Here is a 19,119-nt window from a genome sequence, read left to right as displayed (position 1 = left end):
AGGTGTCGTTCATGTGCACGTGCGTTTTAGTTGATCTGTTTGGTCTATATTAGTGCTTTGTAAGTGTTCTTTCTTGGCATCTCAGCAGGGTTTGCTTTCATGAATCCCTCACTACAAACTGACTCATCACATGCTCTTTCTGGGCTTGTGCGTGTGGGCAAAGAGTTCATCAGGGCAGCTTTACTGTCCACTGCTTTAAAAGGCTAATGGCTTGCTAATATAGATGTAATTAGAGTGTGTATATGTTCGTTTGTGCTGTATACGTGTGTGTTTGCTCTGTGTATGTGTGTATTGTGTTCGTTTTAAGCCATTTGGCACTCGGAAACGAAACTGCAACATACAGTAATTACTCGTAATGCCACAAGGGCCTTGACTCAAGGGTGTATGTGTGTATTTGTGTAGAGGACGTGTTTATTTTGAGGTAAATCTCCAGAACTAGTATGCTAATATTTCCTGCAGTCCCTCGGGAACAAGCAAATTATGCTTTTGGTTTGGCAGTGGTGTGTTTAAAGATGTAATAGTGTGTTAGTGTGAGAGATAAATGACCTGCATGTGCGAGAGATTTTCACACTCAGTGAATCCGCTAATGCAGATGAGCAATTACTCTACTTGTAATTGCTCTAAATGTCTACGTTATTCTAAGTGAAAATGATATTAAAATTTGTTTTAATGTCAGTATAGTTGTATCAAATGTGCTTATACCATGATATATGAAAACGGTAATTATTCAATACTGTGGTATATCAAAATATCATTCCAATATATATATATAATATATGTGTGTGTGTGTTTTATAGTATTGTATAGTCTCTGTTTTAGTTCTTAATTAATCTAAACATTAATCATTTTGAATTTACTTTAGTTAAATTGGCTAACCCATTTCAGAGCAAATATTGAGAAATATTGAAAATGTTCTTGAATTGTATTGAACATTTTCTAGAAAATGACTGTTTTTAAAAAGATATTTAAAATGTGCCCTACTACCACCACAGTCACAGTACCAACTCAATCAATTGATCATTTAACTGTCATATTATTTTTGAATAGTTAATGCTTTTTTCATTCTTAATTTTTTATTTGAAGACAAAACAAATGTTTGGTAGACTGTTGCCTCTGGCTTTCTTAGTTGGGAACACTCCACAATATTATTGATCTGACTGTACTGACGCTGTTGTATGAGAAGAGAACTGAACTAAGTTGAACGATTAAATTTTTTTTTTTTTGATGAACGAAACTAAATTAACCCTGAACTGACTTCAGCTGAACAACAGCTTTTTCACTGTAAAGCTGCATTGAAACAGTCTGTATAAAGCGCTATATAAATAAAGGGGACTTGCCTTGATTTCTTTTGTATTTCTATCTTGTCTTGAGGTTACACCAGCACATATTTCTCTCTCTCTCTCTCTCTCTCTCTCTCTCTCTCTCTCTCTCTCTCTCTCTCTCTCTCTCTCTCTCTCTCTCTCTCTCTCTCTCTCTCTCTCTCTCTCTCTCTCTCTCTCTCTCTCTCTCTCTCTCTCTCTCTCTCTCTCTCTCTCTCTCAGTATGTCTGCTGTATTGTGATAACATGCTCTTCGGTCATTGCAGCTTGCAGCAGGCGCAGAAGATGGCCATGTAATGTGTGTGTCACTGCAGAGAAAGCATCTGTCTGTCACTGAAGTGTCTATCTGTCACGAACGCATCTGTCTGTCTTAGATTTCCTATTATAAAAGTGCCTGTCTGTCATTACCGTATCTACTGTTTAAGCATCAGCCTGTCTGTCATCTGTTTTTACACTGAAACACAACATTGCAACAGGCTGACAGTGAAGGTGTACGGTTTTGTGTGGTCACTGAGACATTTTTGTGGAATTAATTCTCTCTAACACTCTCTTTCTCAATCTCTTGAGTGAATATCTCTTTTGTTGAAAAAAAAAAAGGTTTCTTCTTGCGGTTAGTATGAAGATAATTTAGCGAGAACAGAGATTATAAGCGAGAGAGTGTGTGAAAGAGCGAGACCGGTCTATGCATACATCAGCAAATTCACCTGGAGAAATGTTCAATTACTTTCTCAGAATTTCTTCTTGTACGTTTTTCTTATCTTTAGAGTTAAGAGAATTCTGCAGTGACCACACACACACACACACACACATACCGACTGTGCAGTTCTGATGCACATTACATTAGGCAGAGCAGACTTTGATATGCGGTTATGGGATGAATTGTTCTCTGATCACAGAGCCTAATGCACACCGCAGATGGACCGTAGTGTGACATAGCCCAGTGTTTGCGCTGCAGCTGAGCAGAGATCTGTAATTACCATCACAGCACGCGCCCACCATTTGGAACTCATAATACAACAGAAAACATAATGTTTTATACATACAGTGAACTCACTACTCGCTATACAAAACCTTGTGTTTGTGTGTGTCTAAAGGTCCACCCTTCTCTTGATATTTGTTCATGCATCATATGATGTCCTTATACAAGGGCACATGCACTGCTGTCCGCTATACTATTTTTGTGTTTGTTTGTGGCACAAACATCCGCCTTCACCTCTAAACCGTCAGAGCTCAGCGCTTCTGCTCGGGTTGTGACTCAAAGGCTTTACTCACGTGTAACAGACTCCACACTCATGATAACATACTATTTGCAGCACCCTCTGTGGAATGACTATTGTGGTCAGCAACCTCTGACCTCCCTAGCATTTTGGTTGACCTGTCACAGATTCTGGGTGTGCCTTATTCCAGCTTCTATTTCCTATTTCCTATGTGAATCAGTACATCGTAAACATGCATTTGGCCGGTAGCAATGGGCTTGATCCAATAAGCATTGGTGACTTACTAGACACTGATTTACCAAGTCATACATTAAAATGAAGTTGGTATTCATCAAAAACATCGCTGTATATTATGTTATCATGCATCTTCATTATAGCTGCTAAAAAATACAGTGCCATTATGAAACATGCAATTTATCCTGCATTCGTTTTGCAAAAAGATCACGTGCATACATTCAAACATTACAAAAAATATAATAAAAAAAAATAACCACACACTATTCTACTTTCTGTAATACTCAAATGTTTCTACTATTGTTTTCTTTGAAGCACATGGAACAGGAAGAAAGACAATTTAAAAAATGTAAATAAAACATTAGTATAAAATAAAATAATTTATGTAAATTTTTTATTAATCAAGGTGTATGCTAACCGAAATATAATAATAATAATTACTACCTATATATATGAAATTGGTTATGTTTTCCATAGAAAGAGGAAATTATACTGCATATATGGGCACATGTAACACATACATCATGGCTACTATTAAATGGCTATTATTAAAAGAGTGAGCGAGGGAGAGGAGAACGGGAAATCCTTTTGCTCGAGGCCTTTTGCTCGAGGCTCCCAATCCTATTTCACGATGTTTAACATTAAAGCGGAGCAGTGACAGATATTCGCTTGAGGCGCACACAGCACCTGTCATCACCTGCCTAGTTTTTATTGAGTGGCAATGACAATTCTAACAAGGTTGTTCTCATTCAGATTTCCCTTTTCATCATTTTAATCAGACTAAGTCTCTTTCTGTCTTCTCTTTCGTGTTCAGTCCCTGATGTCCTGTTATTTTCCGTACGTGAGTATGTAAGTGTAAAAGAGGCTGGTTCTAGTGGGAGGGTTTTTATGGGAGAGCTATTTTGATAGAGTCGATAGAGTGAAAGTCCAAACAGTCTACTGGTGTTTAAAATACTTTCTTGTGGGGAGTAATTGCACCCAGCTGTGTGTGAGCAACTTTACACTCTACCCATTTGACAGAGAAAGTCGCATGACAATCTGTCATCCCAGACTCTCTTAATTTTACATTTTAATGTTAAAGCAATTTATTGGCATTATTGTACATACATACATACATACAGATAGATAGATAGATAGATAGATAGATAGATAGATAGATAGATAGATAGATAGATAGATAGATAGATAGATAGATAGATAGATAGATAGATAGTAAGGTTGCTTAATAAGGTATCATTCATATCTGTATAGCACAAACAGATTTAATACTTAATAATACTTAAATATGAACAATAGTTGTGCTTAATTAAAATAATAATGATATAATGATAAAACAAATATAAATTGTAAAATGTATAAATACATTAACTATAGTATAGCCTACATATATTTCAGTCACTCGTTCAGCTTACATCGTTGCATTCAATCGATTCGTTCAAAACACTCATTCTGGAATGAAACAGTCATTGAATCGTACATTCAAACGATTCGTTCAACAACGCCGATTCATCCACGAGTGAGTCATTGAATCATTCAACCGATTCCGTCCAAAACTCCGATTCCCTGATAAACACCGGACGCTCATCGATTCTCTTGTGGCTGTGTTTGGAACTATTTGCGTTGGTGGAGCAAAAACAGCCAAAACAACTAGCTATATTGAGCCTAAAATGTAAGTTGCTCAATATGAACTTCTTTAGTTGTAAGTTATACAAGCTACATCACACTCATAATCGTTGTTTCTTCCCCGAATATCACCACGTTGTCACTCGGCTCTTGATTCACAGTCGTGTTGATATTCGGAAAAACATAATATCAATGCATGCATCCATCTTTCTCTGAGATACGTTGCTCCATAGCTAGATTGCTGCTTTTGACACATTTTTCTTTGCGTGGGATGATGTTTGATGTTTATGACAGTGGTAGGGTGACGTGCGGGGACACGTTTGCGTTTGTGACGTGATGGGTCGTGTTGACGGCAAGTAGCCTAATGCTCTCGGAAGAGGAAGAGGATGTGTAGAAACCAAACAGCTGCTCTCATAACAAACATCAACCCTTTCAAATGTCTACCCCATCATGTCTGAACGGAACTGTCAACTGGTTACCATAGTGAATGGCACAGGCGCGCGCACAGGTGTAAGATGCTTCAACACCGTTATCTTTGAGATTTATGCATAGTACACAAAATTACTTCTCCATGCATGTTTACGCTTGTTTAGAGAGGTAAAGCTAGTTTTAGAAATGCAGCAGCATAACAAAGTCCATATATAGCCATGTTTGTGTGCGCCTGTTTTATGTTTATGTATTTATCATGTGGCCTGTAATTGCTCAGATAAACTCTTTGTTAGGCAGACAGGATGTCAGCACATGTAACTGTCCTACTTGACTGACTGATGACCCGGATCACTCTCAGTAAGCAGTCACCAGGTCATTGTAGGTAACTACAGCGAGGTGATGGATCTCTGACCCCACTGATGCCCTGGAGAATCATCTGTTTGATCCTCGGCAGGTTGGACACTAAGACCAAAAGAGGAGGAGAGCATGTTCTCTTCATCTCTTAGATCGGTAATCAATAGTTAAGGTCAGGTCAGGCTCATAAGTGCTTGGTGTGGTCAGATCTGTTTTTTCTCACACACTTTCTTCTCCAGTAGATCAAAGCTAAATGCAGAATAAGACCCTGGAGTTTAGTTATCTGGCAAGCACCCTCTGTCCAGTGCATCAGCAAATTGTGTTTCTAAATGCTTAGGTTGATATGTGTGCTTGGTTTAATGTTACTTTTTAACATTTATATAAAGAACCCACAGTCATATGCAGAGACACTAAAGCACTGCTCCAAAAAGTTTGTGAGCTGCCTATTTAGGCAGCCTTTTAAGGTGTCATTGGCATGCTCCCAATGAGAAAGCTGTTCCAAAAGGTGGACAACATAACCATGCTGCCAAAATCCAATGCAGAATCAAATCTATCTTTGTGTAGAAGGCGATTCCAGAATGCATTGGAATCAGTTAAGTGGAAAATATACACTACCACTCCAAAGTGTGGGGTCGATAGGATTTTTTAGTGTTTTTAAAAAACAGTCTCTTATGCTTCCATAGGCTGCATTTATCTTATCAAAATTCAGCAAAAATATTTGAATATATTTTAAAATGTATTTTAGTGTTTGCAAAGCTGAACTTTCAGCATCATTACAACAGTCTTCAGTGTCACATGATCCTTCAGAAATCATTCTGATATGCTGATTTGCTGCTCAAGAAACATTTCTACTTCTTAGTATTATTATATCGAACATTATCAGTAACAGTATCATACTGTTAGCTTAGCAACTCTATTACAATAATTCTAGCCCGCAATATAAAAATGTGTGATTAAAATAGTTAAATTAGTAAAGAAATTGCCTGTTTTAACAGGAAATAGCCTACAATATTTGTTTTCAACATTAGCAACTCTGTTGCAGTAATTTTAGCCTACCAAAAATAGTAATTAAAATAGTTAAATCTAATAAAAAATTGCCTGTTTAACCTGAAATACAATATTTCTGTATGTATTTTTGTACTTGCATAAGTATCACACTGTTAGCTTAGCAACATTTTCAACTCTATTACAATAATCTTAGCCTCAGTATAAAAAATAGTGATTAAAATCGTTCAGTCTAATGAAAAATAGCCTGTTTAACCCAAAAGACAATATTTGTTTGTCTTTCTGTGCTTACATGAGTATCACACTGTTAGCTTAGCAACTCTAGTACAAACATTTAGCCTTCAATACCAAAAATATTGATTAAATAGTTCAGTTCTAATGAAAAGTTGCTTATTTAACTAAATATAGTTGTGTTGATGTGTTTTTATACTTAGTATCACACTGTTAGCTTAGCGTCATTAGCAACTTTGTGTGGCTTGTGGAGTTTTTTGGGATTAGACAGAAATGCAGCATGCTCGGTTTGTACAGAGGTACTGTAAACACACACAGTGGTCCAAACTGAAGCCCATTTGTGACTGGCTGGTCAGGGAGGCAGCATGCATTGTGGGATAGCGGTGGTCAAATACTGGCGAGACCTCTGGGTAGAAGTAACCACAGAATACTGTATATACGGTAATCCACACTCAACTGGCCTTTAGCACAGATGTCACATGCACACTTTGTTCTTACTACATGCTTGCTTGTGTATCATTTAGTCATTGTTTGTCCTTCAAGTAGAGATTAAGACTGTGGTAGGCCTGAGGGATTCATACTGCTCCCTTGTGTTGGGCTTTCCGATTAAGCTTTGCTTACGTGGAGAGCAGCTTGTTAAAATCTAAATTCGGCTTCTGCTCAGATCGTTTGGCAGCACTGGATAATATGCAAAATCTGTTTAGCACATTCACACACAGACGTAGAAACTTTCCTCGTGGGTTGATGTATTAGCCGAGTGTGCGTGCGTTCGTGTCAGGTTTCCCACACTGATGATGTATGTAACAACAAATTGGCCCATCATTAATCAAAGCGATTTTCTGTAATTAGATTTTACTAAGAAATGGCTGCTTGTTATGAAACAGACTGCAGGTAGATATGAAAGATCTTGAGGCATGCCAGACTTTGTTGAGCGTGTTCATATGTCTGTGATCTCTCATAAGGAGGCCACACATGCCCAATAACACTCAGAGGGCTCATGGGAGAATCAATGACATCAGTGCATTTCCTGTGCCCTCAGGGTACGTTGCAGTTATTGATTGCCCGTGTCTGGTTTTAATTATCCTCCAGTGGAAATGAAAGGAAAGGGGCATCGGCAGACCCTGCCAGTCAATCTGACGCACAATCTGATTGAGCTGCTTCAAACAATATGGGCCTATCGACCAATAAGGATGCAGGAAGCCTTATGTTTTGCTTTGTTTTGTTTTTTTAAACACAATAGACGATGTTGAGAGTGTGTGTACATTTTAAAGCAAACATGTCAGTTACTTTTATAAGTATTACACTTTGTTGTGTAATAGTGTGGTTACATTAACAACATTTTATGGCAAAAAAAGTTCTATTGTCTATTATCAATAGTGTAGATGATAAACAAACTAAGCACAGATTACACAGAAGTCACTATCAAACGTCAATCAATGGTAAATGTGACCGCATCTTAACATGTCATGCGCTGTCATGAGTTACTGATAACTCAAATGATGTGATTTTCTGGGGATGTCCCATTTTACATACATCTACTTCATCTACATTCCATCATACTTCATGCACGCAACAGTCGCAACTTTCACTTTATAGCAGAGGGGCTAAATATACTAATGGTGTGTAACTGGAAGACGTTGAATGCTTGTTCCATTTGAGAAGCTACTACAGTTCACACATCATTCATGAATACTGTGTAGTATAAGTGCAGAGTGTATAGCATATCATTTGGGACACAACCTTTCTCTGTAAGTTCAGATTTGGTTGTCAACTAGATTTTTTTTGTCATTTAGGTTTCAACATGTTTGTTACGTCTTACAAACAATGACGTGTGTCATTCACTATGTAGTCAACGGTGAATGAATGAACGATCAAGCCGTTTATGACACATGAAATGTCTGTGCACCACTCACATTTCTTTCAAAAAAGAAAAAACTACACTAAGTTTGAGGACAGTCGATTTTTTTTGAAAGACTAATACTTTTATTCAGCAAGGATGCATTAAATTGATCAAATGTGACTGACATTTATAATACTACAAAAGATTTCTATTTGAAATAAATGCTGTTTTTATGCTTCAAAGAATCAACATGCAACTCAACATTGATAATAATAAGACATTTTTTGAGCAGCAAATCAGCATATTAGAATGATTTCTGAAGGATCATGTAACACTGAAGACTAGAGTAAAATTCAGCTTTGCATCACAGGAATAATATACATTTTAAAATGTATTAAAATAGAAAATAGTTATTTTAAATTGTAATTATATTTCATAATATTATTGTATTTTTGATCACGTATATGCAGCCTCGGTGAGTGTAAGAGGCACACAAATCATTAAAAGTATTTTTGTGCAAAATGATGCTAGTGTTTTTTAGTGTGGTTTGTCTGCGTGAGATATTTTAAGTTTGTTTTTGTGACTGTGTGTCTAGAGAGCAGTTGTCAATTCTCAGTCAGAGCTCTCTCTCTGTCGACTTCTCCACGTCTATTCATATCCTCCTCTTCAATAACCCTCCCTCATGCGCTTCCAACCACTCAAGAGTGTGCAGCTATGCCAATTAGTTCTGCGCTGCTGTGTGTGTGTGTGTGTGTGTGTGTCAGGTTGGGTGATACTGATATACTGTATTCAGTGCAGCACCCCGGTGCTCTCCACATACAGGATGAGTCATACGCTCACAGCAAAGGCAGGGCTTTCCCTCGCTCTGAGCGCAAGAGAGAGAAATGATGCTTAGATTCCTGTTTGTCACAATATTATACTTCTGTCTCACCAGAATCATCAGCAGGAGACGTTCATCCAGCCACATCACAGTCGCACTGCCGCAGAATGTGACCTCTGCTGAATTATCATTTGACGTAGTTGATACTCAGTATGTGGAGGAAATACCCTGCATAGTTGCCTAATCCGTTGAGGAACGGCCTTGTTTTGGAGCTCGATCTAATGCTTTTAACTCAATTTGTACCTTCTCTGTTGTTCCTTTGATCTGTAGTACTGCACAAAGGTCCTTCACAGCGGCAAACGAATGCTAAAATGCATGATGTGTGTGTGGAGTAAAAGCAGCCATTTGGAATGAAACAGAATTTCTGAGGGGGTTTTCGCCGATCGTTTGATTGATAGACTCTCAGGTTGATGTTTGATGGTGTAAGAACGTGCTTTGTATGCTTGAAGTTTAAGGAATGTTACGGGTTCAATATAAGTTCAGCTTTAAAGGTGGGTTATTGCCACTGAAAATATTTTGACATGTACCTTTTTTTTTTATAAAAGCAAACAAAATTGACAGTTGCAGTATAATGGGAAAATGATGTTTGTCCTATTTAATACGTGTCATAAGTATAATAATAGTCATCATATTTAATATGACTAAATGTCATACAACTATCCTCATTAAACATTTTTGAAAGCAAAACCTAAGTACACTAGTACCATGCACAAATTTGGAAAATAAATTAATACTTTTATTTTATTAATACAAAGACACTTTAAATTGATTAAAAGTGACAGTGAAGACATTTATAATGTTACCAAATATTTATATTTCAAATAAATGTTGTTCTTTTGAAATGAATATTTATCAAATAATCCTGGAAAAAAATTATCATTGTTTACACAAAAGTATTTAGCAGCACAACTATTTACAACATTGATTATGCACCATCATATTAAAATGTTTTCTGAAGGATCATGTGGCACTTTTAATGTTCATTTTTTTTTTATATATAAAACGGTTATTTTAAATTGAAATAATATTTTGCAATATCACTGCATTTTTGCCTTGATGAGCATAAGAGAGGTAACATAGTTCGATATATATCTTCCATTAAGATTTCATAGAAAAATTAAATGTTTTAAATTTATATGAATAATTCTTTATATTTGCATCCTGAATTGTCAATTAATAAATATAATTTATTGAGGGGTGAGTCAGAATGATTTTCTATGTTGTGTTGAGTTATACTGAACCCAAAATGCTCCTTTAAAGGGTCCCGATATTTCTGGTTCCCTCTCATAGTCTCACACACTCTCAGTTGTTGTCCACAGAACTAGCTTAAGAAGTTTTCTCATGCTCCTCTGTCTAATGTTGTTTCTGCAGACTGTTGGAATGTCTATTTATGGCAGCATGGGACACTGTGTGTGTGTGTGTGTGTGTGTGTGTGTGTGTGTGAGTGTGTTTCCTGTTGTCCTGTGATTGGTCAGTCATGTTGTGAGTCATATCATGGGTCGTGGTTCATTGTCCTCCTCATCTCTGTCTAGGGTGAGTCTACTTATCAGTCTAGACATCAGTACTATTGACTCCGCATGGTTATGAACTTGTTCTCTGGACTTGTTTGGTCCACATGAGGAAAACAACTTATAAATCATACTAAATTATGTTTTTTGAAAATGTAAAAATGGATAGGATAGGATGGATAGGTTTAGGTATACAGGGGTATACAGTTTGTACAGTATAAAAATCATTATGTCTAGAACGTCCCCATTAAACATGGAAACCCAACGTGTGTGTGTGTGTGTGTGTGTGTGTTTGTGTGTGAAATAGAGAGAAAGTATCTGAAAGTATTACTTGCAGTAGCCTCGATTAAACAATAAATCAGCAATATTTATACCACAATCTCTCATGACAAAAGTCTCAGAGCGTGAACACAATGAGCTTTCTGTTTATTCTATAATTGGAATATGAATGTCAATGAAAAAATTCATTGGATAATGAATGATGTTTTTTTCTGCCATCACTATGTACAGGTGAAACTAAAAAAAAATTGAATATCGTGCAAAAGTTCATTTATTTCAGTAATTCAACTTAAAAGGTGAAACTAATATATTATGTAGACTCATTACATGCAAAGTGAGATATTTCAAGCCTTTAGTTGTTATAATTTTGATGATTATGGCTTCAGCTTATGAAAACCCTAAAGTCAAAATTAGAATATTGTGAAAAGGTTTTCATATCTGTAAGCCATAATCATCAAAATTATAACAACTAAAGGCTTGAAATATCTCACTTTGCATGTAATGAGTCTACATAATATATTAGTTTCACCTTTTAAGTTGAATTACTGAAATAAATGAACTTTTGCACGATATTCAATTTTTTTTTAGTTTCACCTGTACATAGTGATGGCAGAAAAAAACATCATTCATTATCCAATGAATTTTTTCATTGACATTCATATTCCAATTATAGAATTGATCCAATAATTGATGTATTTGCAAGATTTCAAAATTAAAAATGTAGCTAAATCTGACAAAAACCTCTCTTGAGGACATACTATAAATAATATAATACAATAATTTATAAATAATACAAATTTTTTAGGGCTATCATACTTAATGTGTTAACTTAAGGTATTAAATATGTTTATATAATAATAGGAATAAAAATTATTTAAAAAAAGCCTTTTTATTTAGAAAGTGGTTCCTCTTCTTAAACAAGAAAAAGTGTGAAAACCCTTGTTCAGTTTTATTTCCCCATTTAGATATTGAGGTAAACACATGTGTGTGTGTGCTCTAAGCAGCATTTAAGGTCCTCTGGAGATCGTGAGAAACGGGAGAGTCTCATAGCAATCTTGGCATGAGTGTAGTATACACAATCTCTGCTGTATCAGCTCTCAGATCAGCTTTTTAAAGAAATAACTCATGAAAAATATGCTTGTTGTAGGTGTAGTAGTTTTGTACTGATGTCTTTTTTGTGATTACTGATCTGTACTGAGAAATATCTCTTCTCCTCTGCAGCATGTGGAGAGGCCTCAATGTGAACTGTGCAGACGGCTCAGGATACACACCTCTGCACCACGCATCTCTAAACGGACACAGGTGACACACTCATATTCTCTCATTCATTTACAGGTTCTTGAAAAGTGAACAGCTGAATCAAGGTGTAAATCAGTTAATGCTCAATCAAATGAATGAACGCTCACACATAACAACCCAGCAAGCACTATCCGTCATTTCACCATCTAGGTTAACTATAGACCCAATATAGTCTGGCTATGAGGAACCCACTTCTAGCCAAATTAACCTTGAATTAGGTTACATGTCGTTTTTGCCAAAATACCTTGTGAGATGTTATGTATGATATTCCACCATGTAAGCAAAGTCAACAGTCATTATAAGGTGTTTGGTTTCATTTCTTTGACATGTTCTATGCATAGCCGGTGCGTCTATTCTTGGGCTATGTTTAGATGTCTATTACATTTTCATTGACAGCTCAAATTTGGCCTTGTTTTAGCCAAGGCGTCAGGGCTTTGTTTGGACGGCTATTAGACGTCTTTTAAACCCCAATTGCTTGCTGGGAAGCTTTGCACACATTCACTCCAGAACATCTCAGACAATCACTCCCTCCCAACATGGTGTTATGGATTTAAAAAGGGAAACCGCTAGACGTCGGGATTACTTGAGATTTCAGAGGTGTAATCCAGCTCATATACATCAGGATTAGAAGAGTGTGATGTCAGATTAGGGCGGGGTTTATGAAATGGGGGTGAGGTTCAATTAGGGCAGGGTTTGTGAATCTAAGGACAGCTATATTAGGGTGGTTAGAGTTTTATTTGATTAGTGAGGGGTTTATGGGACGGGGCGGTGTCAGATTAGGCTGATTTTATAAAGCAGGGATGAAATTTGATTGGTTTAAGGTTTTTGGCTGGTTTAAATGCTTGCTGTTAGAATGAGGCCAGATTTTGCATAACATGAATTATGTGTTGTTAGGATTAGAGCACAATTACCCCCTTCATAATGTGCCTGCGAAGTTAAATAGTACCACAGAAGATTTATGGGATTTTCTTTATTTAAGAATGAAAATTGCCCACACAATTACAAAAACGTGAAATCTTTCTTATTTGTCTTTCTCTCAGGGACGTGGTGTTGAAGTTGTTGCAGTTTGAAGCCACTACTAATGTGGCTGACAGTAAGGGCTGTTTTCCCCTGCATCTGGCCGCATGGAGAGGTGACGTGGACATAGTCCAGATACTGATCCACCACGGGCCGTCCCACAGCAGGGTTAATGAACAGGTACTGTACCCTTACAGCAAATTTAGTCTTTGTAAGCTTAGCGCTCAGTCAGTCACTATTGTCTTTTTAGAGCTGCTTTACTTACAGGAGAAATTGAATTGTTTGCATCACTGAATCATTATTTCCTCTTTTAACATTTTTTCCTCTTGTAAAGCTGCTATGAAACAGTCTGTATTGTATAAAGCACTATAGAAAAAGGTGACTTGACACATTTCATCATGTGGCAGATGAAAATAGTACGTCGGAAAAGAAATAGCATACCTTTCCTCAACATGCTGCCACAGTTTGAGGTACCATCCATTGTCCAAAATAATGGGTGATGAGCTGCACTTTAATACTTAGGGGTTTGTTCAAATCCAAACAGCAATAACAAGCACTAGTAATGAGTGCTATTGAGCACTCTACCATAGTCTAGTACAAATGTACAAACACTTAAAACACTTGTTTTGAGCACACAGTCCCCGTGTACTCAATCATGCACACATACACACTCTTAACAGGTTTTTTTTTGACAGTTTTAGACCTGTTCCTCGCATCTCAGCGTGTTGATGGGCTGATGGAGGGTTTGTTGAGCAGAATCAAGGCAGCTCTGTGAAAAGCCTGTATTTACCTGCAGTTAAAATGCTGTCTCGGTGCAAGGAAGAGTGCAGCTTTCTCTCCTGCTGTCTACCTCACTCTTAATGACCACACTAGCCTGAGAAACAATTACCTCCAATCTTCAGCCACTAAACCATCAGCTTGATGGATAGACCTTCACCGCCGGCATGAGTGCGTTTCGGAGAGACAAAGACGGTGTACGGCAATCATTTACAATGTCAGTAGTCTGTTAAAAATGATTAGGGCCTTCGTTTTTAATTCATAAAAGGACGTTGTTTTGAATTGGCTTAAAATTAATTCAACTCAAATTCAGGAAGCTTTCTCAACTCAATTAGTGCTGCACAACCCTGACTGATGGCTGGTGGTTGATAACAAACAGCTGTGACCTTTCACTCTGTTAAAAATGTTGCTTTCACTCCATTTTTACATCCTTCTCTCTAAATGTATGTGCAGCACCTTAGGAACAATAAGCAAAGCAAAAGTGGTGATACACACACAGCCGGTGGCACGGACATTATGGCATATATTACACTGCAGCGTGGGATGCTGAGCTCTTTATGACTTGGGCATTACTCATATCCGAATATAATACTCATATATTTGGTGTCAGAGGGTATATGCTATTATTTCAGCACTGCTAATTAGAGGCTGTTTATAGCCCCATCTCTTTAAGCTAAGTGTTTTATAGTTTTTTTATGCTGACACAAACAAACACAATGGCTATAAACACTCCGGGAATATCAAAAAGTTTTTTGAAATTGTGTGCTGTTCTAAGTGCCTATTTAAAGATTGCGATGTCCATATAAATATTCATTTGAGCCTGTGTGTGTTGTCCAGATTTGTAAATGCAATAAAAGGGGAGAGTTTCCATTTATCATTCTTCTATCTGGAAGGACATAAAAATCAATCTAAACACTCAACGCATCTCTGCCATGTACATATTGAAGATCCGCTTCAAACGTACCTGCAGGTGATTTGTCACCCAGCGATCTCCATCATTACAGAAAAGAACATGACAGCCTGTGACAGGCCCATTTTATAGCATAAGACTTTATATTAAGGAAAGTCTGTGCTAATTTACTTGAAGAGTACTGATAACATTCAGCTAAGTGAGCAGGTTCTGGAAAGGATAGTACACCTGAAAAGGAAAGTTCTGTCATCATTTACTCATCCTCACGTCTTTCTAAACCTGTATTACTTTCTCTCTTAGAGCACAAACGGTACATTCATGTTAGTGCACTAGAGCAAGTTTTGTTTTAAATACATATAAAGAGGCTATTGGTGTGTCCATTTGTGGATTGATGCCTGATTTATCGACCGATTACAGAGGCAGAAAGTGCTTCAATTAAATGATTTTGTGTTTACTTATACATTGGGGGACAAATCTGTCCGCAGTGGTGAGCTAATTCTGATGAAACCTTCCTTTGGGAAAAAGGAGTCAAATTAAATCAGGATATGGCTATTCTGTAGCATTTAGATTAATTTTCTATTAAAGCTGATATGATATAATATAAAAAAACACTACCATTCAAAAGTTTGAGGTCTACTATTTTTTAATGTTTCTGAAAGAAGTCTCTTATGCTCACCTAGGCTGCATTTATTTGCTCAAAAAAACATGCAGTAAAAACAGTAATTTTGTGAAATATCATTCCAATTTAAAAGAACCGTTTACTATTTGAATTTTTTTTTTTAAATGTATTTTATTCCTGTGATGGCAAAGCTGATTTTTTTTTAGCATTATTACTTCGGTCTTCAATCACCTGATCCTTTAGAAATCATTCTAATATGCTGCAATACAGTATTTACTTGGAAATTGGAATAGAGAACTTTTGTAACATTATGAATGTATTTTCTGTCACATTTGATCAATTTAATGTGTCCCTGCTGAATAAAAGTATTCTTTAAAAATCTTAACAATCCTAAAAGTTTGAACAGTAGTGTAATATATTTAAAAACAATAGATGTATTTCAATAGCTAAGATGTGTTTTTGAACATATGGCCATAGATGCTTAGTGGATGAAGTCTTTATGTGTTTGAGTGAGAGAGAGAGTGTGTGTGTGTGTGTGTGTGTGTGTGTGTGTGTGTGTGTGTGTGTGTGTGTGTGTGTGTGTGTGTGTGAGAAAATGGATAGTTTTGTGCGTTACTCAGGAATGTTTTGTTTTCTGGCTGGGAGGACGAAAGGTTACACCATTTTCTCTGACTCCAGATTCGCTGAGCCCACAAGAGACGGCCCTCTGAATTCCTCTATTTCTCTCTCACACACACACACACACACAGCCAGCGTATGCCAGATGTGTTTGTGAGTCCGGTGTCAGATCCCTCGTGTTAACACTCTCACCAATTTCTTCTCACAGTTCACAGTTCCGGATTAAGATCCACCTTATTGGTCAAGTAGCACAGAGAGGTTCTCGAATCTCAATCGATTTTTTGATTGTTTAAAATTAACGGAGAACATCTTGTGTTTTTCCATGGGTGCTCGGCCATCCCTGGCACCTATGCTTCCTGCCTTAGCCAAACAAGCGTACAGTATGTTAGAGAATAAGTTGAAGCATGTGTCTTATAGTTCGATGGTCACTTCTAGACCCAGCTTCCTGTGTATGAAATGGCATGGTGGCTTATATAAAGGAATATTCCGGGACAAAAAGTAATTTCCACTTGTCTCTCATTTTCTTATAAAGAAGCAAAAATCTGGGTTACAGTGAGACACTTAAATGGGAGTGATGCTATATACCCTAAAACCCTAAAATGTCTGTAAAATGATTATTTAAACACCTTCATAGTACATATTATAACAGAAGGATCAAAGTGCTTTTATAAAATTATACATTTTACATTTCTGCTTTTAAATCCTCCAAAATGTTTCCCCATTTACTTCCATTGTAAGTACCTTTAATTATCGAAGTACATTTTATTTTATTTTTAATTTATTTTTATTTGTGGCAATCAACATTAAATGCTGTCTATTGAGCTTAACTTGTATTGAACCTGGATATATTCCTTTAATTCTATAATATTGGCTCAAGAAACAAATCCGCATTAAACTGCACTGGATAGTACAGGATAGCTGAGACTAATGCGCTAATCCACACCTCCTCTATCCTCCCGTGGGCTGTACTGTCTGTCTGTACATCTGCTTTAGTGCTCCGCTAAGAGACGAGACTCACAGGGTCCTCATCTGTGAACAAAGCACTTTTGTTGAGCCTGTTCGTCTATTTTATACTTTTAATTATGTGTTTTGTGTCGTCTAAAGTGCTGATTGCTCTAGATACACCGTCACTATTATGTGTCATTTCATTTATTGAATGTGATTGCCTGTTCTTCTGTTGTTTTATCATGTCAGCCCATCTTGGAAATTAACCAATAGGGTGTGAACAGTATGGAGTGGGAAAGCGATCCGCTGTCTCTCTGGATATTGCGCTGTCTGGCCGACATACAGATGCACAATCGGGGCTGAGCTTATAGATGCAGGAAATTACCGTGTGTGTTTGGTGTTCAAGGCCAAAAAAGGGAGATTAAAGGAAGAAAGGCAGGACAGAGAATATGAGTGAGCGATAGAGAGAGTGAGAGAAATCTGTCTCCAGTATCAGGTCTGTTTCTTTGTGGTGCTTCAGGGACTGGGAGTCTCTTATCATCATTTTCAATCATGTCTGGCTAATTAAGGAACCCATTTGCTTGAAATAAGTCATTGCAGTTAAAGCGGCCGCTCTCTCTCGCTGCAGCTCGCTTGTTTATTGCCAGACCTGCAAGAATGCTCCTTCTGTCTTGATGCTACAGACATAACCGCTCATTTCTCACTCGCCTGAGTTTGTTGGAACACCCCTTTAAACACATAAACACAAACACACACATATAGTCAAGAGAACAAGTGTGGTGTGCAGTAGTGGCAGTAGAGGGTGCTGTTATGTTACAATAGGGTTATGGCCTGTTCGTCAGTGCACAGTTCCAGTTTCATTATTGGAAGATATTCTCAGTACACTTGTAGGTTTACAGATTTGAACAAACCTCTAATTCGTCCCACACTACGTATTTGCGCACATGGAGGAGAGTTGTGCTGTTACATTTCTAAGCGATCAGTCAATGAAAATAGATAGAATTATAATAAAGGGGACAATTTCTCATTAATGCAATTATCTAATCAACCAATCACATGGCAGTTGCTTCAATGCATTTAGGGGTGTGGTCCTGGTCAAGACAATCTCCTGAACTCCAAACTGAATGTCAGAATGGGAAAGAAAGGTGATTTAAGCAATTTTGAGCGTGGCGTGATTGTTGGTGCCAGACGGGCCGGTCTGAGTATTTCACAATCTGCTCAGTTACTGGGATTTTCACGCACAACCATTTCTAGGGTTTACAAAGAATGGTGTGAAAAGGGAAAAACATCCAGTATGCGGCAGTCCTGTGGGCGAAAATGCCTTGTTGATGCTAGAGGTCAGAGGAGAATGGGCCGACTGATTCAAACTGATAGAAGAGCAACTTTGACTGAAATAACCACTCGTTACAGCCGAGGTATGCAGCAAAGCATTTGTGAAGCCACAACATGCACAACCTTGAGGCGGATGGGCTACAACAGCAGAAGACCCCACCGGGTACCACTCATCTCCACTACAAATAGGAAAAAGAGGCTACAATTAGCAAGAGCTCACCAAAATTGGACAGTTGAAGACTGGAAAAATGTTGCCTGGTCTGATGAGTCTCGATTTCTGTTGAGACATTCAGATGGTAGAGTCAGAATTTGGCGTAAACAGAATGAGAACATGGATCCATCATGCCTTGTTACCACTGTGCAGGCTGGTGGTGGTGGTGTAATGGTGTGGGGGATGTTTTCTTGGCACACTTTAGGCCCGGCCCCTTAGTGCCAATTGGGCCTCGTTTAAATGCCACGGCCTACCTGAGCATTGTTTCTGACGATGTCCATCCCTTTATGGCCACCATGTACCCATCCTCTGATGGCTACTTCCAGCAGGATAATGCACCATGTCACAAAGCTCGAATCATTTCAAATTGGTTTCTTGAACATGACAATGAGTTCACTGTACTAAAATCAATGGCCCCCACAGTGACGAGATCTCAACCCAATAGAGCATCTTTGGGATGTAGTGGAACGGGA

At 37.6% G+C, this 19,119-nt stretch overlaps 1 protein-coding gene across 9 annotated transcripts in view; it reads left to right on the top strand.

Annotated features, from left to right (window-relative positions):
• anks1b (ankyrin repeat and sterile alpha motif domain containing 1B) overlaps window positions 1-19,119 on the top strand; it is a 176,866-nt gene that overhangs the window by 36,377 nt on the left and 121,370 nt on the right. For all 9 annotated transcript variants that reach the window (XM_056237370.1, XM_056237366.1, XM_056237368.1 and 6 more), the window contains exons 2-3: window positions 12,140-12,220; window positions 13,258-13,414. In XM_056237370.1, coding sequence (XP_056093345.1) covers window positions 12,140-12,220; window positions 13,258-13,414 — 238 coding nt within the window. The remainder of the gene's footprint in view (window positions 1-12,139; window positions 12,221-13,257; window positions 13,415-19,119) is intronic.

This window comes from Rhinichthys klamathensis, unplaced genomic scaffold, assembly GCF_029890125.1.
Source record: "Rhinichthys klamathensis goyatoka isolate OS25496 unplaced genomic scaffold, OSU_Roscu_1.1 h1tg000485l_1, whole genome shotgun sequence".
NCBI classification, from domain to species: domain Eukaryota; kingdom Metazoa; phylum Chordata; class Actinopteri; order Cypriniformes; family Leuciscidae; genus Rhinichthys; species Rhinichthys klamathensis.
The sequence above is the reverse complement of the archived record's forward strand: the minus strand, read 5'-3'. Positions and strand labels throughout refer to the sequence as shown.